The sequence below is a fragment of the Tachyglossus aculeatus genome, chromosome X3 (assembly GCF_015852505.1).
Source record: "Tachyglossus aculeatus isolate mTacAcu1 chromosome X3, mTacAcu1.pri, whole genome shotgun sequence".
In the NCBI taxonomy this organism is placed as follows: Eukaryota; Metazoa; Chordata; class Mammalia; order Monotremata; family Tachyglossidae; genus Tachyglossus; species Tachyglossus aculeatus.
In genome coordinates this window covers 3,306,485-3,331,514 of record NC_052099.1, presented here as the reverse complement: position 1 = coordinate 3,331,514, position 25,030 = coordinate 3,306,485, and the positions used below count along the sequence as shown (strand labels likewise).

Below are 25,030 nucleotides of genomic sequence, written 5' to 3'. Positions count from 1 at the left end.
GGTATCACGTAATCCAGGGTGCCGCCTCTGGCTCCTTGGACTCAGCCTCCCTACCCCTGACTGAAGAAGGCTTCTTCTGATCAAGTTTTCCCGTTTATTCTACCTCTCCGCAGAGCAGGTGGCACCACAGAACTTGCAGCTCATTCATTCAAGCGTATTTACTGAGCACTTACTGCGTGCAGAGCACTGTACTAAGCGCCATCACCCTGATCCTGAGAACCTACGGCTCAAAGGGTGCCGCGTGGTTTGACAGAGGGGTGGTGAGGAGAGGAGGGAGACAGCTGCACAAACACCTAGGGCTGAGTTTATCGTTCCATGAGGATTAAGTAGATCGTGTCCATGTACTGGATTGAAAGTCTTGGGGAATAACAACAGCAATAATAACTGTGGTATTTGTTAAGCGCTTACTCTGTGCCAGGCACTGTACTAAGTGCTGGGATAGATACAAGCTAATTGGGTTGGACACAGTCCCTTGTCCCACATGGGGCTCACAGTCTTAATCCCCATTTTACAGATGAGGTCACTGAGGACCAGAGAAGTGAAGTGACTTGCATCAAACAAAAACTCCTCACCATTGGCTTTAAGAGCATTCACTCACCTTGCCCCCTTCTGCCTCACAACCCAACCCGCACACTTGGCTCCTCTAACGCTAACCTTCTCACTGTATCTCGATTTCGTCTATCTCGCCGCCGACCTCTCGCCCTCATCTTGCCTCCGGCCTGGGACGCCCTCCCTTCTCAGATCAGACAGAAAATTGTTCTCCCCTACTTCAAAGTCTTACTGAAGGCACATCTTCTCCAAGAAGGCTTCCCCAACTAAGCCCTCCTCTCTTCTCCCACTCCCTTCTGTATCACCCTGACTTGCTCCCTTTATTCATTCCCCCTCCCAGTCCCATACCACATATGTATATATCTGTAATCTATTTATATTATCGTCCGCCTCCTCCTCTAAACTGTGAGCTCGCTGTGGGCAGGGAATGTGTCTGTTGTTGTACTGTACTCTCCCAAATGCTTAGTACACTGCTTTGCAAACAGTAAGCACTCAATAAATATGACAATGAATGAACGAACTTGTCCAAGGACACACAACAGACAAGTGGCAAAGCTGGGATTAGAACCCAGGTCCGTGCTCTATCCACTAGGCCATGCTGCTTCCCTTAAAGAGGAAGTTGCAATATTCATATCTCTTAGAGGCAAAACCACTCCCGTCTCGCTGAATCAACCACCAGTAATTGAGTGGCTGTCACAAGGGAAAACACGCTACAATTTTTCCCAGTTGATGGAATAAATCATCAATTCTCCATTCGCTCAGGTGGGCAAGTGCTGTCTGAAGCTGCTAATATGTTACCCTGGTATTCCCATTTCTTCCATTACTATACCACTACATAAACAAGTCGCTCTGGGCACCGGGAAGGCCATTAACTAATCCCTATTCTTCTACATCAAATCAACCCTGTTAAATGTAGTCAAGGAACTAAATGCATCATATGTGGATCACATCCAACAGTCCCATATGAAGATACACCCACAAGACATCTGTGTGGTAATCCAGGAATTATGATTCAGAGTCCTCTGTGGGGGTTTGGGGGGGGGGGGGGCTTTGGGGGTTTGTTTGTTTTGGTTTTTTTTGGGGGGAAGCATGGTAAGGAAAGGAATCTAGCTGCAACCATGGAAATGTAGCCTCTATACCCAGACCGCAAACAAAATTAAAAAGTCCAAGAGCTAGACTGAACCAGCTCTAGACTATGAGCTCACTGTGGGAAGGGATTGTCACTGTTTATTGTTGTATTGTACTTGCCCAAGTGCTTAGTACAGTGCTCTGCACACAATAAGCACTCAACAAATACAGTTGAATGAATGAATGAATGAACCAGACCTAAGTAACTCTAGCTTTCCAGACATGAAGATGATGAAAAGAAAACTCCGAAATAGGAAATGCTGCATTTTTACCACTGCGCAAAGCTTATTTTATGAAAAGACACTTTCTAGCTACTTTAGAAATTAAAAATTTAAGTTTAATTTTTAAGTACAATCATCTTTCTAACGCGGATTTTTCCTACATGTTTTGGATGGGACACAGCCGGGGAATTAGGGAACCTTCTTTCGACAACGCAAGTCTGTCCGGATAAAATACAACAGGATGTCTGAAGAAACAGTCGGGCGCACACTTCAACATGACCTTTCCTTCTCACGGTGCCAAGAACGAAACTCCTATGTGTTATTAGAGTCTCGTCTGTAGGGCATTAGTCAGGGGCTGGTTTTTGGTGGGGTACAGTCCTCTAGACCATAAGCTCCTTGCGGGCAGGAACTGGGTCTACCAACTCTATGTATTGGACTCTCCCAGGTAGTTGGTACAGTGATCTGTATAAGTAGGCCGACGATAAATACCACTGACTGATTATTGATTGATGGGCTGAAAACAGGACAGTTCAATCCCAGAGTGTGAGGCCAACCCGAGCACTCTTCTTCTGTTAGTTGTCATGGGGAAGTGACTTAGTTGGGGCTCAACCTGGTTTGAAACAATAGCTGAAAGCCAGGCAAATTTGGATAGTGTCACTGCTCTCTTGTGCCAGGGTGAGTGGTGGTAAAGAGGAAGACTGGTGGGGGGGTGAGGGGGCTCTATCTTCACCTCCTATGTACATACAGGAGGACACCTACAGATATGTAATTTTATTTATCTCCCCCCACCCCAGACCGTGTTCATTGTGGGTAGGGAACGTCACTGTTTACTGTTGTAATAATAATAATAATTGTGGCACTTGTTGATCGGGTTGGACATGGTCCCTGTCCCACATGGGGCTCACACTCAATCCCTATTTACAGATGAGGTAACTGAGGCACATAGAAGTTAAGTGACTTACCCAAGGTCACACAGCAGACACGCGGTGGAGCCGGCCTTAGAACCCAGGTCCTTCTGACTCCCAGGCCTACAGACTGAATTCAATGGAAGGAAGGAGGGGTCTGGGGTGTGTTTTGGGGGTTGGGAGGGGATCTTAAGGGAAGCAGCGTGGCCTCATAAATAGAACCCGAGCCTGGGAGTCCGAGGACCTGGGTTCTAATCCCAGCTCCGCCACTTGCCTGCTGTGTGACCCTGGGCAAGTCACTTGACATCTCTGGGCCACAGTGCTTGTTGCATTGTAAGTGCTTAACAAGTATCATCATCATTATTATTATTATTTCCTATCCTCCTGTGGCCATGCCTCTGTCCCCTGTCCTTCGCCTCTCATGCTACCCCAGTCCCTGGAGACCAGATACTGGGAAATTGGTGCCGTGCTCTGCTGCAAATCACAGCGTGGCTCGGTGGAAAGAGTACGGGCTTGGGAGTCAGAGGTCATGGGTTCTAATCTCACTCCTCCACTTAGCTGTGTGACTTTGGGCAAGTCACTTAACTTCTCTGTGCCTCAGATTAAGGGGATTAAGACTGTGAGCTCCACATGGGACAACCTGATTATCTTGTATCCCCCCCCAGCGATTAGAACAGTGCTTGGCACATAGTAAGCGCTTAACAAATACCATCATCATCATTTTTATTATTATTATTAATCACGGGGTGGCCGGCGGGACGGCCAGGTTTCCTGGGCCCCGAGGAGTGAAAAACCTGGCTCACCAAGTCACGTAATCACTGTGGACTCAGTGGGAAACGGATGTCATGGGACCAGGTTCCGGCCAAAGGCCAGTCAGAAAGGACAGGTGGAGGCTGGCCACTTACCAGTGTGGACTCGCATGTGTTGTATCAGAGAAGCCTTCAATCGGGTTTTGTAGTCACAGTGATGGCAGTGAAAGGGCTTGACTCCCGCGTGTATTCCCATATGTCTCTGTAGGGCCAATTTAGAGGAACATTTCCTGTCAGAGAGGAAACAAACTTTAACAGAGTCTAGTGACAGTCAGCCATTTAACCACAGACGCTGCCTTTCTGGGAGAAATTTCGGGGAGGGTGACATCTCTCCTTTACAGAATCAGAAAGTTAGAGGGCTTTGATTCCTTAATGACTTCGAGGTAGCTCTTGCAAAGACGAATAAAGTGGGAGGGAGACATGTGACTAAGAATTTCCAACTGTGCTCCAAGGGTTGTTATCCACCTTAGGTACCGATGAATCTTCTTTAGAATATGAACAGGGAAGCAGCGTGGCCTAGTGGATAAAGTTGGGGGCTGGGAACCAGAGGACCTGGGTTCTCATCCCAGCTGCGCCACTTGGCTTCTGTGTGACCACAGACAAGTCACTTACCTTCTCTGTGTCTCAGTTTCCTCATCTGCAAAATGGAAATTCAATCCCTGTTCTCCTTCCTACTTGGACTGAGAGCCCCATGTGGGATGAGCACTGATTAAATTGGACCTAACCCGGCGCTTAGAACAGTGCTTGACACATAGGAAGCGCTGAACAAATACAGTAAAAAAAAAAGTGCCCAGAACAGCTATGGAGAATCATCAGTCACCATCTTGCTGTATAAATTGGGTTGGAATCACCCCCTCCCTGGGTCCATAACAGAATGCCATGCACAGGTGTTAGTGTACGTATGTATGTACACGTGTACATGCATGGCAGCGCGATCGCCAGAGGGCAGCCAGATGCCCTCTTCTCCCCACTGGACCCGCCTTATCATCCACCTCCATGCAGGCCCTGCTCTCTAGTAAGGAGAGCCTGGTAGACTCACCCCTCTTCCCCATGCTTCCCACCCTCTTCCACCCCTGTCCTCTTACCCAGTTTTCTCCCTTTTTGGAAGAGGATGAGAAGCGGCAGCTTCACTCCACAAAAACTGCCCTCTCTACGGTCACCAATGACTTCCTTCTGGGAAAACCAGTGCTTAGAATAGTGCTTGGCCCAAAGTGCTTAACAAATGCCAATGAAAGAAGAAAAATCCATGGACCGTCCCCTTGCCCCGGAAACACTACCTAACCCTAGCTTCACGGTCACTGTCCTCTCCTGGTTCTCCTCCTATCTCTCTCTGCCTGTTCATTCTCAGTCTTCTTCACTGCCTTCCACCCTGTAACTTTGGGATTCCCTCAAAGTTCAGTTTTGGGTCCCCTTTTTATTCTCCATCTCCACCTACTCCCTTAGGGAGTTCCCTCGCTCCCATATTCAACTAACATCTCTTTGCGGATGATTCCCAAGTCTACATCTCCAGCCCCGACCTCTCTCTGTAGTCTCAGATTTCCTCCTGTCTTCAGGACATTTCTACTTGGACATCCCACCGACATTTCAAACTTAACATGCTCCTTTGTCTTACCTCACTGCCTTATGGCCCACTCGCTTCGATCCTCTAATGTCAATTTACTCAGTGTGACTTGACCTTGGCCAGTCTATCTTGCCATCAACCCCTCAGCCGCATCCTCCCACTGGTCTAGAACTCCCTCCCTTTTCATATAACAATAATAATAGTATTTGTTAAGCGCTTATTATGTGCCAAGCACTGTACTAAGCGCTACTCTCCCCATCTTCAAATGAGCCATATTAAAATCACATCTTCTCCAAGAGGTCTTCCCCCACTAAGCCCTCATTTCCCCCACTCCCTCTCCCTTCTGCCTCACCCTTGCGCTTGGATTTACACCCTTTAAGCATTTGATATTCACCCCACTCTCAGCCCCACAGCACTTAGGTACATATTCACTTTTTAAAAACATTTCTGCAGCTTCAGACCGCCTTCCCCATGCCTGGTTGGCCCGGCCAGGGTGGTGGGAAGTTTCGATCGGTTTCCACATCCAGCCTGCCCCCCATTCTAGCTGGGGATGGAGCCTCGAAGCAATCTCTGACAGCAGCCTGGTGTGTGTTTTGGGACGTGTGTGTGTGTGTGTGGGAGAGGCGGGGAGCTGCTGAGGTCTTGGGTGATCAGTTGTGTTGTTCCTCGAACCTGGGACATGGGGTTTAGACAACCAAAACAGGGTATCGGGTCACCCACCCACAGTGCCATAAGAACAGCTAGACTGTGAGCCCATTGTTGGGTAGGAACCATCTCTATATGTTGCCAACTTGTACTTCCCAAGCGCTTAGTACAGTGCTCCGCACACAGTAAGTGCTCAATAAATACGAGTGAATGAATGAATGAACAGCTCCCTCAGCACACAAGGTCAGAGAAGGTTCTGAGATCGTGGCTCTACCTCCTTTTCCCACTATGTTAATAACGAGCTCGTCTCCCCCCCTCCCTTCGCCAAAAATGAAGAGAACAAGATTGGTCCCTCACTACCTCACAGAGTAAATGAGATTATTTGTAAACTGGGTTGGATTTTAAACAGAAAAGCATTATGAATTCAAAGTGTTCTGTTTAATCAAAAACGTTTCCCTACACATAAATCTCCTTGGATAAGCTTACCTGTAAGGCAAGGGTTTCCTTGTACTCCCAAATAGTTTTGTTATAATTAATAATAGTAATAATAATAATGGTGATGGTGGACCATCTCTATATGTTGCCAACTTGTACTTCCCAAGCGCTTAGTACAGTGCTCTGCACACAGTAAGCACTCAATAAATACGATTGAATTAATTTGTTAAGTGCTTACTATGTGCCAAGCACCGTTCTAAGTGCTGGGGGGATACAAGGTAATCAGGTTGTCCCACGTGGGGCTCACAGTCTTAATCCCCATTTCACAGATGAGGTAAGTGAGGCACAGAGACGTTAAGTGGCTCGCCCAAAGTCACATAGCTGACAAGTGGTGGATCCGGGATTAGAACCCATGACCTCTGACTCCCAAGCCCGTGCTCTTTCCACTGAGCCACGCTGCGCTTAGGAAAGCAAATTATTGGCAAATGAACTGCACAGAGAAGGACTGCGACTTGCACAATGGAGTGATTTCAGGAGGAACAAAAGCCTACAAAGAATTCCTGCCAGATTTCAGTATCAGGCTACTCTACCAAAATCATTCACAGGTAACACTGCAGAGTACTGGGGCATCTTGAATGACTTTTGAGTCTGTATTCACTTTGTTTGCCAGGAGTAGCTGAAAACAAGATAAAGCTACTCATTTAGTGGGGTGAGTGGGTTTAATCACCTTAAGAACAAGGTGGAAAACCCCGCCCGAGGGGTGTTGCCGCCCATCCTGATGTCCTGTTCTTTCTACTAGGCCATGCTGCTAAACCCTAAAAAGACCTTAAAAGATACCTAAAAAACGAGGGGATCATCTTTCTTCGCCATTTTCTTTTATTTCATTACAAAAATGCATTTAAAATCATATGGCTCTTGGAGTAATAAAAAAGATTTAACTTAGAAAATGAGCACATAGAATAAGGGAAAAAAAATTCTAGTGACCATCTGCTGCCCCCTTCTGGATGTCAACAGCTAACAGTGCTTTGCACATAGTAAGCGCTTAACAAATGCCATTATCATTATTATTATTATTCTCTGTTGTTGACCTTGGGCAAGTCATTTAACTTCTTTGTGCCTCAGTTACCTCCTCTGTAAAATGGGGATTAAGACTGGGCGCCCCATTTGGGACGTGGATTGTGTCCAACCTGATAACCTTGTATAATAATGATGGCATTTATTAAGCGCTTACGATGTGCAAAGCACTGTTCTAAGCGCTGGGGAGGTTACAAGGTGATCAGGTTGTCCCACGGGGGGTTCACAGTCTTAATCCCCATTTTACAGATGAGGGAACTGAGGACCAGAGAAGTTAAGTGACTTGCCCACAGTCACACAGCTGACAGTTGGCAGAGCTGGGATTTGAACCCATGACCTCTGACTCCAAAGCCCGGGCTCTTCCCACTGAGCCACACTGCTTCACGCTGTATCTCCCCCAGGGCTTAAAACCAGTGCCTGACACATACTAAGCACTTAACAAATACCATTTTTTTTTTAAAAAAAAGGGGGAGGGGAGAGACGGCCCATTCAATCAAGAGTACTTATTGACTGACTGCTCCTTTTTTTTTTGTTTATTAAATGGTTATTATGTGTCAAGCATGGGATGAAAAAATTAATCAGATCGGACACAGTCCCTGTCCCACATAGGGCTCACAGATTTAATCCCCATTTTATAGATGAGGTAACTGAGGCACAAAGAAGTGAAGTGATTTGCCCAAGGTCACCCAGCAGACAAGTGGCAGAGCCAGGATTAGAACCCAGGTCCTTCCGACTCCCAGGCCCGTGCTCTATCCACTAGGCCGTGCTGCTTCTCGTGCAGAGCACTGTATGGTGTGCTGTACCTAACAGTTGGGAGAATACAATAGACATGATTTCTGACCTCGAGAAGCTTACAAACTAATGGGGGAGACAGACATGAAGATAAATTACAGATAGTGGGAAGCAACAGACAGCAACAATATGTACCTGAGACTGTATATAGGTGGGTGGGAGGTGATGGGTCACCCGAATACTCGGGTGATTCACAAGTTTGGCAGTCGGAGGAGATATAGAGTGAGAAGGTAAGAGATTAATCAGGGAAGGCTTCCTGGAGGAGGTGTGATTAGAAAATGAGGGGAGCAGTGGGTCTGCCAGATAATAATAATAATAATAATAATAATGATAATGATGGCATTTATTAAGCGCTTACTATGTGCAAAGCACTGTACTAAGCGCTGGGGAGGTTACAAGGTGATCAGGTTGTCCCACGGGGGGCTCACAGTCTTAATCCCCATTTTACAGATGAGGTAACTGAGGCACGGAGAAGTTAAGTGACTTGCCCAAAGTCACACAGCTGACAAGTGGCGGAGCGGGATTTGAACCCATGACCTCTGACTCCAAAGCCCGGGCTCTTTCCATGTCAGATGTGATGGAGGAGGGAGTTCCAAGCTGTGGGAGGGCACGAGGAAAGTCAGCCGCAGGACACGAGAATAAGGCCCAGTGAATATGTTACTTGAGAGGATTCATGAGGCAAACTAGGATGGGAAAGGATTATGGGGTCTTTTTTATAGTGGGAGAAGATATACTTTCCTGTTTCCCCATCTGCAATGTAATTATCACTATTTTATTTTTAAAGCAATTATTACTGCATGTCAAGTACCATTTTAAGTGCTGGGATAGATACAGTCAGCTCATGTCCCAAAATACTACTTTCCAGGGGAAGAGGGAAGGCTAAAGGAAGAGGATTCCATCTCAGGGCAGCTCCCCTATTCCTCTTTTATGCGCAACTGGTTATGCCAACCCTCGATTCCCTCTGACTGCCTATGAATCACTTCTAATGTACCTCCGTGCCTCTGAGAGGTGGGCCAGAAATGGCAGCCAGGGGCTCACCCTGATGACCGCTCCGGCGGGAAGACCATTACCTATTCAAGTAGCCACCCAGTCCAATTCCAGAGTGGCCAGGGAAGGGGAAAGATCCTGGCCCGCAGAAGGAAAAGGTTTAGTGAGGAGTGCTCCTCAGTTAGTCAATTGCATTGATTGAGCACTTACTGTGTGCAGAGCACTGTACTAAGCGCTTGGGAGAGTACAATACAGCAATAAACAGGCATTCCCTGCCCACAGTGAGCTTACAGTCTAGAGGGGGAGACAGACATTTACATAAATTCATTACAGATAAGTACCAAAGTGCTGTGGGGCTGGGAGGGGGGATGAATAAAGGCAGCAAGTCAGGGCAACGCAGAAGGGAGTGGGAGAAAAGAAAAGGAGGGTTTAGTCGGGGCCCAGGCTGGATGGTCCACTCCCCTTCCTCTGAGGTGGGGAGAGTGGTGCTCAGTCTCTGCAAATGCTTTCGAGTCCCTAGATGAAAGATGACTTTCTCTTTTTTGCTTGCACTTCTCCATCCTTGTTTCCCACTGCAGACATATGCTGAAGACGCCCCCCAAAAAGGGGCTAAATCGCCACAAGAAAGATCAGAAATAACTTCAAGGGCAACCAACTAGAAGCCCAGCTCCACAGCCACAATTCCACAGTAACAGAGCAAAAGAAAAACTGAGCTTCTTAGCTCTCGATTAAAGATGAGAGGTTGTACCTCGCTCGTCCAAAATTCACAACAGGATTTCCAAAATGGCAAAGACAGCCTCGGATCGAGTCCCGATCAAGTGTGGAGTTTGGTCGGGAATTTCTAGTTGAGATTTTGGAGTGACAGCCTTGAATTTTAAGAAACAATTACGCTCATCATCAATCATCAATCGTATTTATTGAGCGCTTACTACGTGCAGAGCACTGTACTAAGCGCTTGTGGACTAACCCCAAACGGGTTCTACTTAAGGCTAAAATCCAATGCGGGAATGGTTCCAGGATAAGGCCCTCCACCCCAGGAATGGTGTCTTCAGCTCCAAGTCCAGGAGGGAAGGGAGGGAAGGAATCTAGGTGCCCTCGTCCACCTGAGCCAAGCTCACCTCCAGTCCCCAGCCTCTTCCGGAAGGAATGAGGTGGGAAGGAGAGCGCCTGAGACTTATTCTAAAATCCTCGCTAAGATGTATGCTCCTCTGCCCTTCTCATTAGGGGCTTGAAGAGGCAGGGAGGAAGAGGGAGGGCCAACCTGGGGATTCCCAGCTGTCACATGGAGCCCAGCGATCCACACGACGCTCACGGTTGGGCTGAGCTGCCGCAGTTCCAGGTAACTGAGTCACAGAGAAGTTAAGTGACTTGCCCAAAGTCACACAGTGACAAGTGTTGGAGCCGGGATTAGAACCCACGACCTCTGACTCCCAAGCCCTTGCTCTTTCCACTAAGCCACGCTTCTCAGCCCCGGCCCCACGAGGGGCTCACTGTCTACGGGCGACGGAGAACAGGCATTATGCCCAGATGAGGAAACTGAAGCACAAAGAAGGGAAGTGACAGAGCCGGGATTAGAACCCAGGACCTCTGACTCCCAGGCCCGGGCTCTTTCCACTGGGCCCCGCTGATTCTCTAGATCTGTTTTTATGCGCTGGACAAGAGGTGGGCCAGAGGTGGGCCTCAATAAAGAATTGAGGACTGCAGCTGGATCAACGGTGCATTATCTTGACCCAGATCGGTAATCTCGACTGCAAGCAGGATCGGCTGTTCCTAAGACTCCATCTACAGTGCAGATACTCGTCCCCTGGGAGAACTGAAGCATCACAACTACGTCCTTCGACCGAAAAACCTAAAGGATTACAAGGCAAAGTCCACTTTGGCCCTAAAATAACCCATGCGACTTTGGGTCTCCAGCGAGTAACGACTAAAACTAGCCAACCTCCTTAAGTCATTAGGACGGATCCAATGCCAAGCGGAAAAAAAGAACCTAAAACAACCCATACGATGATTAGCTGTAAAAGCCCACGATACCTGTTACAAATGTTGCAGACATACTCTTCGGTGTCTGTCCTGCTTCTGGCTGTGGCTTCTGGGGCTGAAAAAATGAGGCCACCCTCAGCTTTCCTTCTTTTTTTCCTTTCCTTTACACTTGGCTTTTGATGTGCACGTTTGTGATGCCTGCTCAGCTGACGTCTGCCCTTGAACGCCTGCCCGCACAGGGAACAAAGAAAGGGCCGGCCGTCCTTGGGTTTGGACAGGGGCTCCTTTTGCTCCGTCCTGAATGGATAGGAAGGAAACAGACAGGACCCGAAAGGCATGATTCAGTCCAAACGTTCGGGCCGTGAACATCTGAAGCATACGTTTTGGACGCAAAGCACATCTCGCGTCGACAACAGTGGGGCTGGGCTGTTCACGCAGCCCAGAGACTCAGATTTAATCAAAGATTCTGCCAGGAGGCCAGACGGAAATGCCCTGATGATATTTAACGTGACGCTGGAGACCAGTCTGGGAACTCGGTATGCGTTCAGTAAATTCCACTGACGGATTGACTAGAGAAGTTATATAACTTGACCAAGGAAGACACTGGTGTAAACAGGGAAAGATCTGAATCTCAGTACTCTTAGCCAATTATACATCCCCACTCCTAATCAAATATTTCAGCCCCGGTGGTAGAATTGGAAATTAGCTAAATCTAGGCTTCGGAAAGTAATTAGCTGAATCTTTTCCTCCCTCGGAGAAGGATAACAAACTAAGGTGGAAAAAAAAGAGACCAGAATAGATATTGGAACCATTTCTCCTCAAATTCCTGTCAGGAACAGTTCTGAGAGTCTGAGGAGTGCCACTTTCATTACACATGAATTTAATAAACAAGACGGGGCCAGAAACGCCCCAAAATGAAAGTGTCCGTTACTGATGGAACTTTATATGTTCCAGAGGATAATCCAGTTTCTACTTCAGTCTCTGCCCCTCCCCACCCTTCAATCCAGTGGCACTTTTTTCCACTCAAGCAGGGAAGGGCTCCTTTTGGCTTTGAGGACTCCCTCCTGAAGAGTGCCCAAATCCAGAGAATACAAAATAATCAGATCAGGGAAAAGGAAATTGTGTGCAAAAGCGATATACTGTTTTAGGAACTGGAATAAAGATCAAATGTCTGATCTATCAAATTCACGAATATGGAACTGAGTAATGGAGGAGCTTCACGGCCTCTTGAAATAAGATAAAAAAAAGGGCTAGAACCAAGGGAGTTCTAACTCACAGTAGTCTTTCTGGAACCCAGAATTTGATTCTGGGAGAAATCGCATTTTTAAGAGGAAATGAAAAGCAAAAAGGAAACACATGGAATGTTGGGAACAAAGAGTTCCCTCACAAGGAATGTGGCAAAGGGTAAAGAAAAAAAAATGGACATCTATCTTCACATAAGAGAAGACGGATGACCAGATGACTTAGTATTGATAATAATAATAATTATTATTGTGGCATTTATTAAGTGCTTACTATGTGGCAAACACTTTACTAAGTGCTGGGGTAGACACGAGATAATCAGGTTGGACACAGTCTCCATCCCATATGGGATTCATAGTCTAAGTAGCAGGAGAAGCGGTATTTAATCCCCATTTTACAGATGAAGAGACTGTGGCACCAGGAAGTTAGATGACTTGCCCAAAGTCACCGCACACAAGTGGCAGAGCCGGGATTAGAACCCAGGTCCTCTGACTCCCAGGTCTGGACTCAATCAATTGTATTTATTGAGCACTTACTGTTTGCAGAGCACTGTATTAAGTGCTTGAGACAGTTCAGTATAACTGAGTTGGTAGACGTGCTTCCTGCCCACAAGAAGCTTACGGTCTAGATGGCTCTGAAAGGGAACTCTTGTTTGATTTTAGTCACATTTTCCTGTGCTGTAAAATGACTTGGTAAATGCGGGTGTCTTCCCATTAAAGAGGAAAAAACCCCCCAAGGAATAGTGGGCTCTTCCCACTAGGCCATGCTGCTTCTCATATTTCTTTTGTAGGATTTTCAGCAAAAAGAATGGTTCCAGAAAGGACAAGCATCATAACAACTGAACTTCTCTGCTCTGTGATGGGCCACAAAATCCTCCCAAAGCGGAGAGAATTGGCTTCTTTTTCTACTGCTGATGATGGACCCTGATCTTCATCCTAAAGTTTCAACAAAACCTCAAACCAATAACTACTGGAACAGATTTGCTCTTGGATCCCTTCCAGCACACACGACCGGGATGGAATTTGGTTTCGCATAAAATTAAATGAAAACCATGCAAAATTATTGCAGATATCAAGGTCACTCACATTCTGAAGAATTTCCTTTCACCATCGGTGCAAGAATGTAGTTTTGCATTGGGGTTATGGGTGATCAGATGCTTGTGAACCCTGGGCCATTCTTTATCTGTTTGAGAGAGCATTTAGAAGGATGTATTATTGTCTAGAATTGGCAATACTATGAATTGAAAGGAAAACGCTCACGATTACCACCTTTCAGAATGAAGAGAAGTCATTTAATACATTTTCTAAACATTTTTGCTTAACATCAACAAGGAAGTTTCCTTTTATAGCATCTGGTACTGCGTATATATTTGTAGACTAACAGACCACTGAATTAAGTGGGTCCTCACTCACTACACATCCAGATTTCTGCCGCTCACAAACCACAAGACCGGAGCTTTCGTAGTTTAACCACAGAACTCACAGATGGAATTAATGGCTCCAAGATATGAAATTGAACTCTGTTGCATAACCTCATTCTAGACCGCAAATGATATTTATTAAGTGCTTTCTATGTGCAGAGCACTGTACTGAGCACAGATCGGCCTCAGCCTTTTTTTTATGGCATTTATTAAGCGCTTACTAGCCTTCCCATCCATCTCCCCATTAGTCAGATCTGAGTTGCCCTTCCTTTCTGTCAGTTGATCAATCAGTGGTATTGATTGAGCGCTTCCTGGGTGCAGAGCACTGTACTAAGCATTTGGGAGCGTACAGTATGACAGAGTTGGCAGACATATTCCCTGCCCATAACGAGCTTACAGTCTATAGGGGGAACTCTGTCCTTCCAGAGCTGACTACCTAAGGGAGCATCTGGTTTCACCCAACAGACAAAGCAGCAGCCGTCTGACTGAGGGATGGCTGGATTGGGCCAACCCTTCAGGCTGGGAGTCCTCAGATTTGACTTTGGACCGGCAGACCTGATTTAGCCCATACGGTGGTTCTAAATCGGAGGCAACGGCGAGGAACTGATATAAGAAAGGCTTCCGCAGAACAGTCGCCTCATCTCCTCCTGGGAATTCCCACTGAGTCGACCTCACCGGTTATTTTAAGCAAAACTATAGACGTTCTAAGTTCATATTATCTTCAAAATGAAAAATAGAAAAAATACTGCAATAGGCTAAAAAATGGGTACTGAAAACTGTATTTCCCACATCTACGGCTTCTGGTAATAAGAAGCCAGGAGAGGGTAACTGTTACTATTATTGGATTCATTAATAATAATCAGATTGGACACAGTCCCTGTCCAACATGGTATTCACCATCTAGAGTGAAGGAAACCTGCTTATTTTCCCCATTTTACAGACGAAGAAACTATGGCAAAGAGAGATTAAGTGACTTGCCTACAGTCACACAGCAGGCTTAGAACAGTGCTTTGCACATAGTAAGCGCTTAATAAATGCCATCATTATTATTATTTATTAGTGGCAGAGACAGGAGTATTCTTTCATTCATCCATTCAATCATATTTACTGAGCACTTGTGTGCACTGTAATAATAATAATAATGACGGCATTTATTAAGCACTTACTATGTGCAAAGCACTGTTCTAAGCACTGGTTGTACTGTACTAAGCACTTGGGAGAGTCCAATACCACAATAAACAGACACATTCTCTGCCTGCAAGCTTACAGTCTTGGGGTGTGGGGGAGAAAGACATTAATGTAACTAAATTACAGATATGAACATAAGTGCTGTGGGGTTGGGAACGGGGGGGAGGAACAAAGGGATCAGGTCAGGATGACACAGAAGGGAGTGGGAGAAGAGGCAGAGGGGGCTTAGACAGGGCAGACCTCCTGGAGGAGATAATAATAATTGCGGTATTTGTTAAGCGCTTACTATGTGCCAGGCACTGTACTAGGCGCTGGAGCGGATACGAGCAAATTGGGTTAGACACAGTTCCTGACCCACGTGGGGCTCACAGTTTCAATCCCCATTTTACAGATGAGGTACGGGAGGGAGAGTAATTGTCTGTCAGATTTGAGGAGGGAGGGCGTTCCGGAGCAGAGGCAGGACGCGGGCGAGGGGTCGGCGGTGGCATCGAGATGCTCAGTCCTATGCCCTCTCCGCTAAGCCCTGCTGTTTCTCATAAATAATCCCACTAGGGAACACTGCTAAGAGTCAAAAGAATACAAGAAATGCCACCAATGTGTCTCATCAATGATTCTCCCAGCCCAGTATTTTCTCTTCAAAAGTGGGACAATGGAATGCTTCAAGGAACCATTTGATGGTAGTTGCTCTCAAACCTCCCAGTTAAGGATGCACCATCTAACTTTTCTTTCCATCTAACTTTTCTTTCTATCTCTAACTTTCCCAACAGCTACCCATTATGGACAACACAAGCCCCTCGAATAGTTCCTGGTATTCTGGGCCGACGGTCTGTGATGACGAATTCCAGATGCTTACCCATCCACGTGTGTGAAGAATGGCCTTCTGTTTTAACAATTCCTAGAGCGCAAAGTCACCGGAATGTTTATGAGGAAGGTGTGAATGCTAAGGTGGAACACTTACCAGTGAACTCACAGTGCGGACATTTAAATATGTCATCGTAATGACAAGACTTGTGGAGATTTCGCAAATGCTCTGTTTCGTAAAAAGACGAACACTTTGTGCACTGAAAAAGATCGGGCTTTCTCCCGTGACAATCCTTGTGCATTCTCCGGGCACTCTGTGTGACGAAAACTTTTTCACAGGCCGGGCACTGATAGCTCCCTTTGATCTGCTTGTGTGTTTGTAGATGCTTTTCCATTAAGTTCCATTCGGTCACGTAGCAATTACAATAAACGCAATTGAAGCCTTGGTCTCTGTTATGACACTTCACGTGGATTTTAAGTGCGGCTTTGGACTTGAACTCACAGTCACAGGAGGAACACAAATGAAGCAGTCTCCTTTCTTCTCTGCCTTTGAAAGTGTAAATGTCTTTCAGAGGCTGAGTGGAGGCACTGCTGTCGGCTCTACTTGGTTTCAGACTTTTACCAGCTTCCTGCCTCGGGCCCAGGCCAGGCCCTTTCAGCCCCACCCCTACGGTTTGAGACTTGACCCTAGAAATGCGGCACAAACCGAGAGACATGAGATGCTCAGACTGGGCTTCCTCATCTTCCCTCCTTTCAGCAGAGTCAGCGAGGCCCTCGGAGAATGGGCTGGGGTCCGAGGCCCCAGGGCAGGACTCGATGAGTTGAAATTTCCCAGCATCTTCTTCGAACAGGGGGTCGGCCTGACACGTCGGGGGTCCCGGGGGACTGCCGGGGGGGCTCTCCAGGTTCACGCCACAGCACTCGGGACTCATGTTCCGAAGCATCCTGTACATCGGCAGAAGGAAAGACATTTTCTCCAGCGCCTCTTCGTTCTCCTTGTTTTCTTGGCTGACCTCATCATCGCCAACGCTGAAGGAGTCATTTTCCTCGGGATCCGTGCTAATTTCTGAGCTCAGATGGATCCCATCCTGTTCGTGAATGTTAACCATATGAGTCCGGATTTTCTTCTTTATGCTGCTGGTGAACTGGCAGAGCTTGCACCTGTACACTTCCACCAGGAACATCTCCACCAGGCTGGCAATTTGGGCTTCAAACCCCTCAGCTGCTGAAGAATAGAGTTTGGAGGTTGTGATTTCCTCATGCAAACGTAAGGTCACCGGTGGAATGTACTGGGATTTGCCTTTAAGGTCATTCATTTTCAAGTTCGGCTGTGCAGGCCTACAAGCGGAAAGGACAGAGTTACAAAAGGTTCTGCAACTTTTAGAATAAACGCCCCGGGAAGGTCCTGCAATAAAGGAAAAAAAGACGTCTGCTTTGATTGATACCTACTACATCGCCGCCAGATTCCAAGCGCTTAGTACACTGCTCTGCACACAGTAAGCGCTTAATAAATACGACTGAATGAATTCCTAAGCCCTTATAATAATAATAATGGCATTTATTAAGCACTTACTATGTGCAAAGCACTGTTCTAAGCGCTGGGGAGGTTACAAGGTGATCAGGTTATCCCACAGGGGGTTCACAGTCTTAATCCCCATTTTACAGATGAGGGAACTGAGGCCCAGAGAAGTTAAGTGACTTGCCCAGAGTCACACAGCTGACAGTTGGCGGAGCTGGGATTTGAACCCATGACCTCTGACTCCAAAGCCCAGGCTCTTTCCACTGAGCCACGCTGCTTCTATTAATGTAAATAGAATTATAGATAGGTACCTATATATACAAGTGCTGTGGGGCGGGAGGGGGGTAGAGCAAAGGGAGCGAGTCGGGGCGATGGGGATCTCCTACTGAGAGCTCACCTCCTCCAGGAGGCCTTCCCAGACTGAGCCCCCTTTTTCCTCTCCTCCTCCCCATCCTCCCCACCATACGTCCTTCCCCTCCCCACAGCACCTGTATATGTTTGTACAGATTTATCATTATATTTATTTTACTTGTACATATTTACTATTCTATTTTGTTAATGATGAGCAGCTAGCTTTATTTCTATTTATTCTGATGACTTGACACCTGTCCACATGGTTTGTTTTGTTGTCTGTCTCCCCCTTCTAGACTGTGAGCCCGTTATTGGGTAGGGACCGTCTCTATATGTTGCCAACTGGTACTTCCCAAGCGCTTAGTACAGTGCTCTGCACACAGTAAGCGCTCAATAAATATGATTGAATGAATGAATGAATGCTTCTCTGTGTACAGCAATCGATCACGTTGATCCTCGGCTTTTTCCTTCTTCTTGTAATACAGGAAACTGCTATTTTGCAGGCATTCAACAACTCTAAATCTGTGATCGTTTGGAAATGGTTGTGCCGAAACTGCCTCAGAGGATTTGAAGAAGCCTGTCTTTGGTCGGCAAAAGTTAGCGCAAGGTTCCCTGCCAAAAAATTTGAAAAAGAAATTGGAACTTTCATTGTCAGTTGTTGAAATGCCACTTTGTTGCTGTCTTTCTTGCTTTAATCAATCAATCGTATTTACTGACCGTTTACCGTGTACAGGGCACTGTACAAAGCCCTTGGGAGAGTACCCTAGCATGCGGTAAGTACTCAATAAATATGACTGATGACAACGTGAGTAGACACGTTCCCCGCCCACAACACGTTTACAGTCTACAGTCATTTGTGATTCCATGCCCTGCTTTCACAAGCCTACATTTTCCTGCTTTCAAATTTCTATCATAAATGCAAATTGCCTTTTACCACCTTAAAATGGACAATCTGGCAACGGTACTTACTGAGTGCTTAACTGTGTGCAGAGTACTGTATTAAGCACTCGGGAGAGTACAGTATAACAGAGTTGGCAGACGCGTTCCCTGCCCACAATGACAATTGAGCATTTTCCCATTACTTCTGGGTGGGTTTTCTCTCCTACACTAGCGTACGTTCGGGGCAATCGGATTAACATATAACCGAGTTAACCAGAGTAGGGGGTGGGAGATTAAGGTTTTCAATGATGATGATGAAGGTATTTATAAAGCGCTTACTATGGGCCAAGCACTGTTCTACGCGCTTCCAAAATACGCCCCAAATAGATAATGCGTTACTTTGTGCTGAAATAGTACTTCCATTTACCAGCTAACAGAAAAGTAAAAATCGCCCCTAAGAAAGCTTGATGCATACAGTACTAAAAATTCAAGAACGTCAAAAAAAGCAGGACCGGTTCTTTTTAAAACCCCAAAACACACACACACACAAAAACAACCCGAATAATTCATTCACTCAATCGTATTGAGCGCTTACTGTGTGCAGAGCACCGTACTAAGCGCTTAACGTGCCGGGGTCTCGTCTTAGGTTTCCTTCGTGTGCCTGCTGCTCTTAGTATTTTGCAAGTGGGGTCCAGGAAAATAGCCTGTGTTTAATGATAATCATAATGGCTGTTATGATCATTATTCTTTGGCACTAACCGTGTTGCAAGCCCTCTCAGCTTCTCTTCTGAAAGTGTACTCTAAGGAATACGATGGTGCCCGAAGCTTGGGGACGAGGCCAGTCGGCGCGCAGCCTGGAGGCCCCCGGGCCTGCTGCTTCACTGCCCCTTGCCTCAGTTTCCCCGGGGGCCGCAGCAGGCCGAGCTCACGACGGCGGCCACTGGAACCCCACCCCCAACCCCGCCCCTTCCTTCCTTCCTTCCCGGCCCTCTCCGCTTCTACTTCCGCTCGGCAGGCCCCCTCTCCGCCCACCAGTTTTAAAGCCAAGGATGAGGAGTTTTTATTAATAATAATGTTGGTATTTGCTAAGCGCTTACTATGTGCCAAGCACTGTAGCATGGATCAGTGGAAAGAGCCCGGGCTTGGGAGTCGGAGGTCATGGGTTCGAATCCTGACTGCCACATGTTCGCAGTGTGACCTTGGGCAAGTCACTTAACTGCTCTGAGCCTCAGTGACCTCATCTGTAAATGGAGATTAAGATTGTGAGCCCCACGTGGGACAACCTGATCACCTTGTATCCCCCCCAGCGCTTAGAACAGTGCTTTGCACATAGTAAGCACTTAACAAATGCCATCATCATCATTATTATTATTCTATTAGGAGGCCTTCCCAGACTGAGCCCCCTCCTTCCTCTCCCCCATCTCCTTCTCCCCCACCTTACCTCCTTCCCTTCCCCACAGCACCTGTATATATGTATATATGTTTGTACATATTTATTACTCTATTTATTTTACTTGTACATATCTATTCTATTTATTTTATTTTGTTAATATGTTTGGTTTTATTCTCTGTCTCCCCCTTCTAGACTGTGAGCCCACTGTTGGGTAGGGACTGTCTCTATGTGTTGCCGACTTGTACTTCCCAAGCGCTTAGTACAGTGCTCTGCACACAGTAAGCGCTCAAATACGATTGATTGATTGATTTTACACAGGAGGTAACAGGCACAGAGAAGTGAAGTGACTTGCCCAAGGTCACACAGCAGACATGTGGCGGAGCCAGCATTAGAACCCATGACCTACCTCCTTCCCCTCCCCACAGGACTTGTATATATTTGTACAGCTTTAGTACTCTATTTTACTTGTACATATTTACTATTCTATTTTGTTAACGACATGCATAGAGCTGTAATTTATTTGTTCTGACGATTTTGACACCTGTCTACGTTTTGTTTTGTTGTCTGTCTCCCCCTTCTAGGCCGTGTTGTTGGGTAGGGACCATCTCTGTTGCCGACTTGTACTTCCCAAGCGCTTAGTACAGTGCACTGCACACAGTAAGCGCTCAATAAATGCGACTGAATGAATGACCTCGGACTCCCAAGCCCGTGCTCTTTCCACTGCGCCACGCGGCAATTTCACTTCCACCGAGGTGCTGGTTTCAAAGAGGGAAAGTCAAAACAGGTATGTAAAATGTGTGGAGTCTGCACCCCTTACCCTTGGCTCCGTACTAGCCAGGAGTGGCAGGGAGTTAACGAGACTTCCCCGGTAATTGCCCCTCTGCCCTCTCCCCCATTTTCCTGGACTAAGCTGGTAGAAGGGCATGTAGGTCATGTCCTTATGTAAAGCTGAAGAGCGCACCATAAGTAAGGAAAGCAACCCCCTCCCTCCCGGCCTATTTAAAACGAGTACATCTTCTGGTATTCTTAATGCAGGCATCGATTCAATCATATTTATTGAGGGCTTCCCGTGTGCTGAGCACTGTACTAAGTGCGTGAGAGAGTACAACGTAACATACCAGACGCATTCCCTGCCCCCAGTGAGTTTACTGTCTAGAGGGGCAGACATTAATAGAAATAAACGCCAGATCGGCACATCGGTACTGCGGGGCTGGGAGAGGCGATGAATAAAGGGAGCAAGGGATGCAGAAAGGCGTGGAAGAAAAGGGAAGGAGGGCTCAGTCGGGGAAGGCCTGTTGGAGGTGATGTACCTTCGTGAGAGCACAGAAGTTGGGGAAACGGAGGGGGAGGGCGTTCCGGGTCAGAGGCGGGACGTGGGCGAGATGTCCGCGGTGAGGTAGGTCAGATCTAGGTACAGTGAGTAGGTTGGTATTAGAGGAACTAAGTGTGGGGGCTAGGTTGTAGGAGGATAATAGTTAGGCGAGGTAGGAGAGGGCGAAGTGATTGGATACTTTAAAGGCGAGGGTAAGGAGTTTCCGTTTGCTGCTGCGGTGGATGGGCAAACACCGGAGGTTCTTGTGGGGAAAGAAGCACGGGCTGAAGGTTTTTGCAGAAAAATGATCTGGGCAGGAGAGGAAAGTATGGACTGGAGTGGGGAGAGACAGGAGACAGAGAGGTCAGCAGGGAGGCCACTGGAGTAATGGAGGCGGGATAGGCCAAGTGCTTCTTTCCTTAACCTCAACCCAAACCTTCTAATGCTTAAATAATGTTATCCTTCAGTTTCGAACTGCTGGTGTTGCTACTGCTGACGGTGTATCCCCGGAACAGAATCTTCTGTACGTTCTGACCCTGAAAATCCAATGGGGCGTCAGTCACCGGACGGTCTTTGTGGCGTAATAACCTTCGTGGGTGCTTTCCTCCCCCTGGCGACTTGGGCGGAGCACTGCTGAGGCAGCGGTGCTTCCGAAGGGCAAGGTAGGGCCCTCCCGTGCTCGGGCCGCACCCTGGAATTGGTTTGGCCCCCCACTGCCCACGTGAGCCCCCGTCACCCGGCGCCGGCGGCAGCACCAGCCCGGCCGAACCAGCGGAAGTGTCGTGTTGGCGCCTCGCCCCCCGGCCCGCTCCCGGAGGAGCGGTGATATCCCCGCCTCTGCTATGGTGCATGCGCACAGGCGACCCCATCCCGGCAGTCGCCGCCGCCGCCGCCTCCGCCAACGAGGAGTCGGAAAGTTCAAAATGGCTGCTGCAGAACCCCTGGCGCCGCCGCGGGAACCTCCCGAGTAAGTGATCCCGCCCGCGTGGTAGGCGGGAGACCCCGGATGGGGGAGCGGAGTTAGGCGGTCCGGCCCGGGGGCCGGTTCGGTCCGGTCCGGTCCGGGGCGGGGAGCTGGGCCCGCCGGCGGCGGCGGCGGCGGCGGCGGCGGCTCGGCAGCTCTCCCTCCGCCCGGAGAGCGAGGTGCGCGGGCACTGGAGGCTGCCGGGGCTGGCGCGCGGGCGCGGGCGGCCTCCTCAAGGTCCGCGACGCGTGGAGGAAGCGCGCGCGCGCCCGCCCGTCCCCGGCGGCTAGCGGGGGTGCGGTCGGGGCCGGCCGGCCGGCAGACCTACCCGATGCCGGGCCCGGCGACCCTCCGGACCCACGGGGCGGGCGGAGACTCGGACCCGCCGGCCACATCCAGGCAACTGCGCGCCGAAAACCGCCGGGGACAGACACAGAGAGAAAGGGAGGGAGGGAATGAAAGAAAGAAAGAATCCAAGCGGGAGTGGGTGAGATGGGCTAAAGTGGGCGAAAAGCAACAGGTGTCCGAACCCGTTTAAAAGGGAGACACGGGAAACCCAACGCGTCTCTTCAAAATGGAGCTTCGGCCGAAACGAGGAGAACCTCGAGAGAGACTAGAAGCGCACAACGTCTCTTTGGAAGCAGGTAGAAGTTTTGACACTTTCACCGAGGGCCAGTCGGCCAGAAATTCAATCGTAAACACCCCCCCCCCCCCCCCCGAAGCCACCGGTTTCCTAGTGAAGCTTTCGTCAACACGTTGGAAAGACGCCCAGTTTGGCCCCTCGGTGGGGACCGGGGGCGGCCTTTACATCCCTTTCAAATGAACTCCAGGGCTAAGGTGGGTTTCCTTCAAGACCCCCTCCCCTCCGAGCGTTTTGATCTTCCAAATAGCGGGTTGCACCGTTTGAGGACAATCGAGAAGTCTCCCTCATCCGGTATGACTCTGTGTAATACCGGTAGCCAAGGCATTATGGCGTTTAGGCTTTTACTCTGTGCTAAACAATGGGGTAGGGACAAGATCGAACGTGAGGCGCACGGTCCGAGTTGGGAGCGCGGGAATTTTCTGCCACTTTACCGCGAGGAAAATCGAGATCCGGAAAGGTTCAACGATTTGCCCGAGGTCACGCAGCAAACCCGTTGACGGAGGTAGGACTAGAACCCAGATTTCCTGACTTCCACTAGCTCTCCCCGGGCAAGAAAATGTGGGCCTATTGCCATCCAGAAGGGCGTGGCTCTCGGTGCCAACGATTCTTCTGGAAAGAAAGGCAATGAGGCAAAAGATAAAACTGCAACAGTCCAACAGCACGGAGGAGAAACTTTTGGGTGCCCAATGCCACTGGAACCGACAATCCCTTATTGCCCGTTTTCAGGCTCACACGCGCGAATTTCATGGTTAGTGGTGTCTTCAAATCTGAGGGCCAAATACATACTTAGTAAAACAAAGATAAACGGAATCAGAAGATGAAAAAGCAAGCGGACATGGGAAATTTGTGAGCTGACAGTGTTTTGGCAGTTTTAACATCTTCATTTGCAGGGGAAAAGTTTCATCCCAATCTGCTGCTCTTATTTTCTGTGCATCAAGGCTGAGGGCCAGTCAAGTCCAATTGTATTTATCGAGCACTTACTGGGTGCAGAACACTGTACTACGCACTTGTGAGAGTAAAATATAACAGATACATTTCTGGCCAGAGGGACAGAGAGGATTGCACTTCAAGAAATGACCCATTCCCTAGAATTTACCGCAAATGACCAAAGCATGTAATTGCAAGCAGTTGGGAAGTTATCATTTAAATTAATATATCTTGGATTTAGAGCATGCCTTTGTTCTGAATAGCTCAGAGTATTTAATGAAAGGATTACAACTGTACCTCAGAGAGGTTGTTCTCTGAGAATTGAGATCTTATGTGTGAAAATGTTAAGGAGCCTGTAGTTGATGTTTTTCAGCATTACCTTTTCCATGCCGTTAACCTTGATTGTTTTCCTAGTCGCCCCCCCTTCCCATTCTAAACCATGAAGAAAGTGAGGATTAACTTCGTCTTGTCTAGTGTTTTCAAAATCCTCTTCAGTGTCTTAAGCCACTCTCTAAATAGAATAACCTTTTAAAGTTGGGTCTTTGATCATTTATAGCTCAAGTGCATACACCATTCAATCGTATTGCGTGCTTACTGTGTGCAGAGTGCTATACTAAGCGCTTGAGAGAGTACAGTGCAACCATAGACACATTCTCTGCCCACAACGAACTTACAGTCTCGAGGAAAAAAGAACTGAGGTATTTACATGCTTACTATGTGCTAATCACTGTACTAAACGCTAGAGTGGATGCTGCTTAATAAGAGAAGCAGCATGGCTCAGTGGAAAGAGCACGGTCATGGGTTCTAATGCTGGCTCTGCCACTTGTTGGCTGTGTGACTTTGGGCAAGTCACTTCTCTGTGCCTCAGTTATCTGTAAAATGGGGATTAAGACTGTGAAACTCACGTGGGACAACCTGATTACCTTGTACCCCCCCCCCCCAGCGCTTAGAACAGTGCTTGGCACAAAGTAAGCACTTACTATGTGCTAAGCATTGTAGTTAGTGCTGGAGTGGATGCAAACGAATTGGGTTGGACACAGTCCTTGTCCCACTTGGGGCTTGCAGTCTCAATTCTCATTTTACCAATGAGGTAACTGAGGCCCAGAGAAATGAAGTGATGACTTGCCCAAGGTCACGCGGCGGAGCTGGGATTAGAACCCACATCCTCTGACTTCCAGGCCCATGCTCCTTCCACTGGGCCATGCTGCTTTATGTTCCAAAATGTTCTGCATGAGTTATATCTAAAAAATTTGTTTCCAGATTAGCAACATTAACGACATTGTGTCTTGATGTGGAATGCTCTAT

General features: G+C 47.8%; 2 protein-coding genes across 5 annotated transcripts in view; one reads left to right on the top strand and one right to left on the bottom strand.

The window, feature by feature from the left end:
* Positions 1 to 21,979, bottom strand: part of LOC119948716 (zinc finger protein 497-like) — a gene marked incomplete at its 5' end in the record, with an annotated part of 34,216 nt that extends 12,237 nt beyond the window's left edge. Inside the window, 5 exons of the mRNA XM_038770193.1 lie at positions 3,709 to 3,842; positions 11,138 to 11,383; positions 13,414 to 13,510; positions 15,895 to 17,075; positions 21,780 to 21,979. Of these exons, the coding sequence (XP_038626121.1) occupies positions 3,709 to 3,842; positions 11,138 to 11,383; positions 13,414 to 13,510; positions 15,895 to 17,075; positions 21,780 to 21,979 (1,858 nt within the window). The remainder of the gene's footprint in view (positions 1 to 3,708; positions 3,843 to 11,137; positions 11,384 to 13,413; positions 13,511 to 15,894; positions 17,076 to 21,779) is intronic.
* The window catches only part of LOC119948960 (serine/threonine-protein kinase PRP4 homolog), a 28,112-nt gene continuing 24,901 nt past the window's right edge, over positions 21,820 to 25,030 (top strand). For 3 of the 4 annotated variants that reach the window (XM_038770532.1, XM_038770531.1, XM_038770530.1), the window contains exon 1: positions 21,821 to 22,158. In XM_038770532.1, coding sequence (XP_038626460.1) covers positions 22,034 to 22,158 — 125 coding nt within the window. In that variant the 5' untranslated portion in view covers positions 21,821 to 22,033. Of the gene's footprint in view, positions 22,159 to 25,030 lie in introns of all 4 variants that reach the window. The other variant, XM_038770533.1, reaches the window with a different exon arrangement.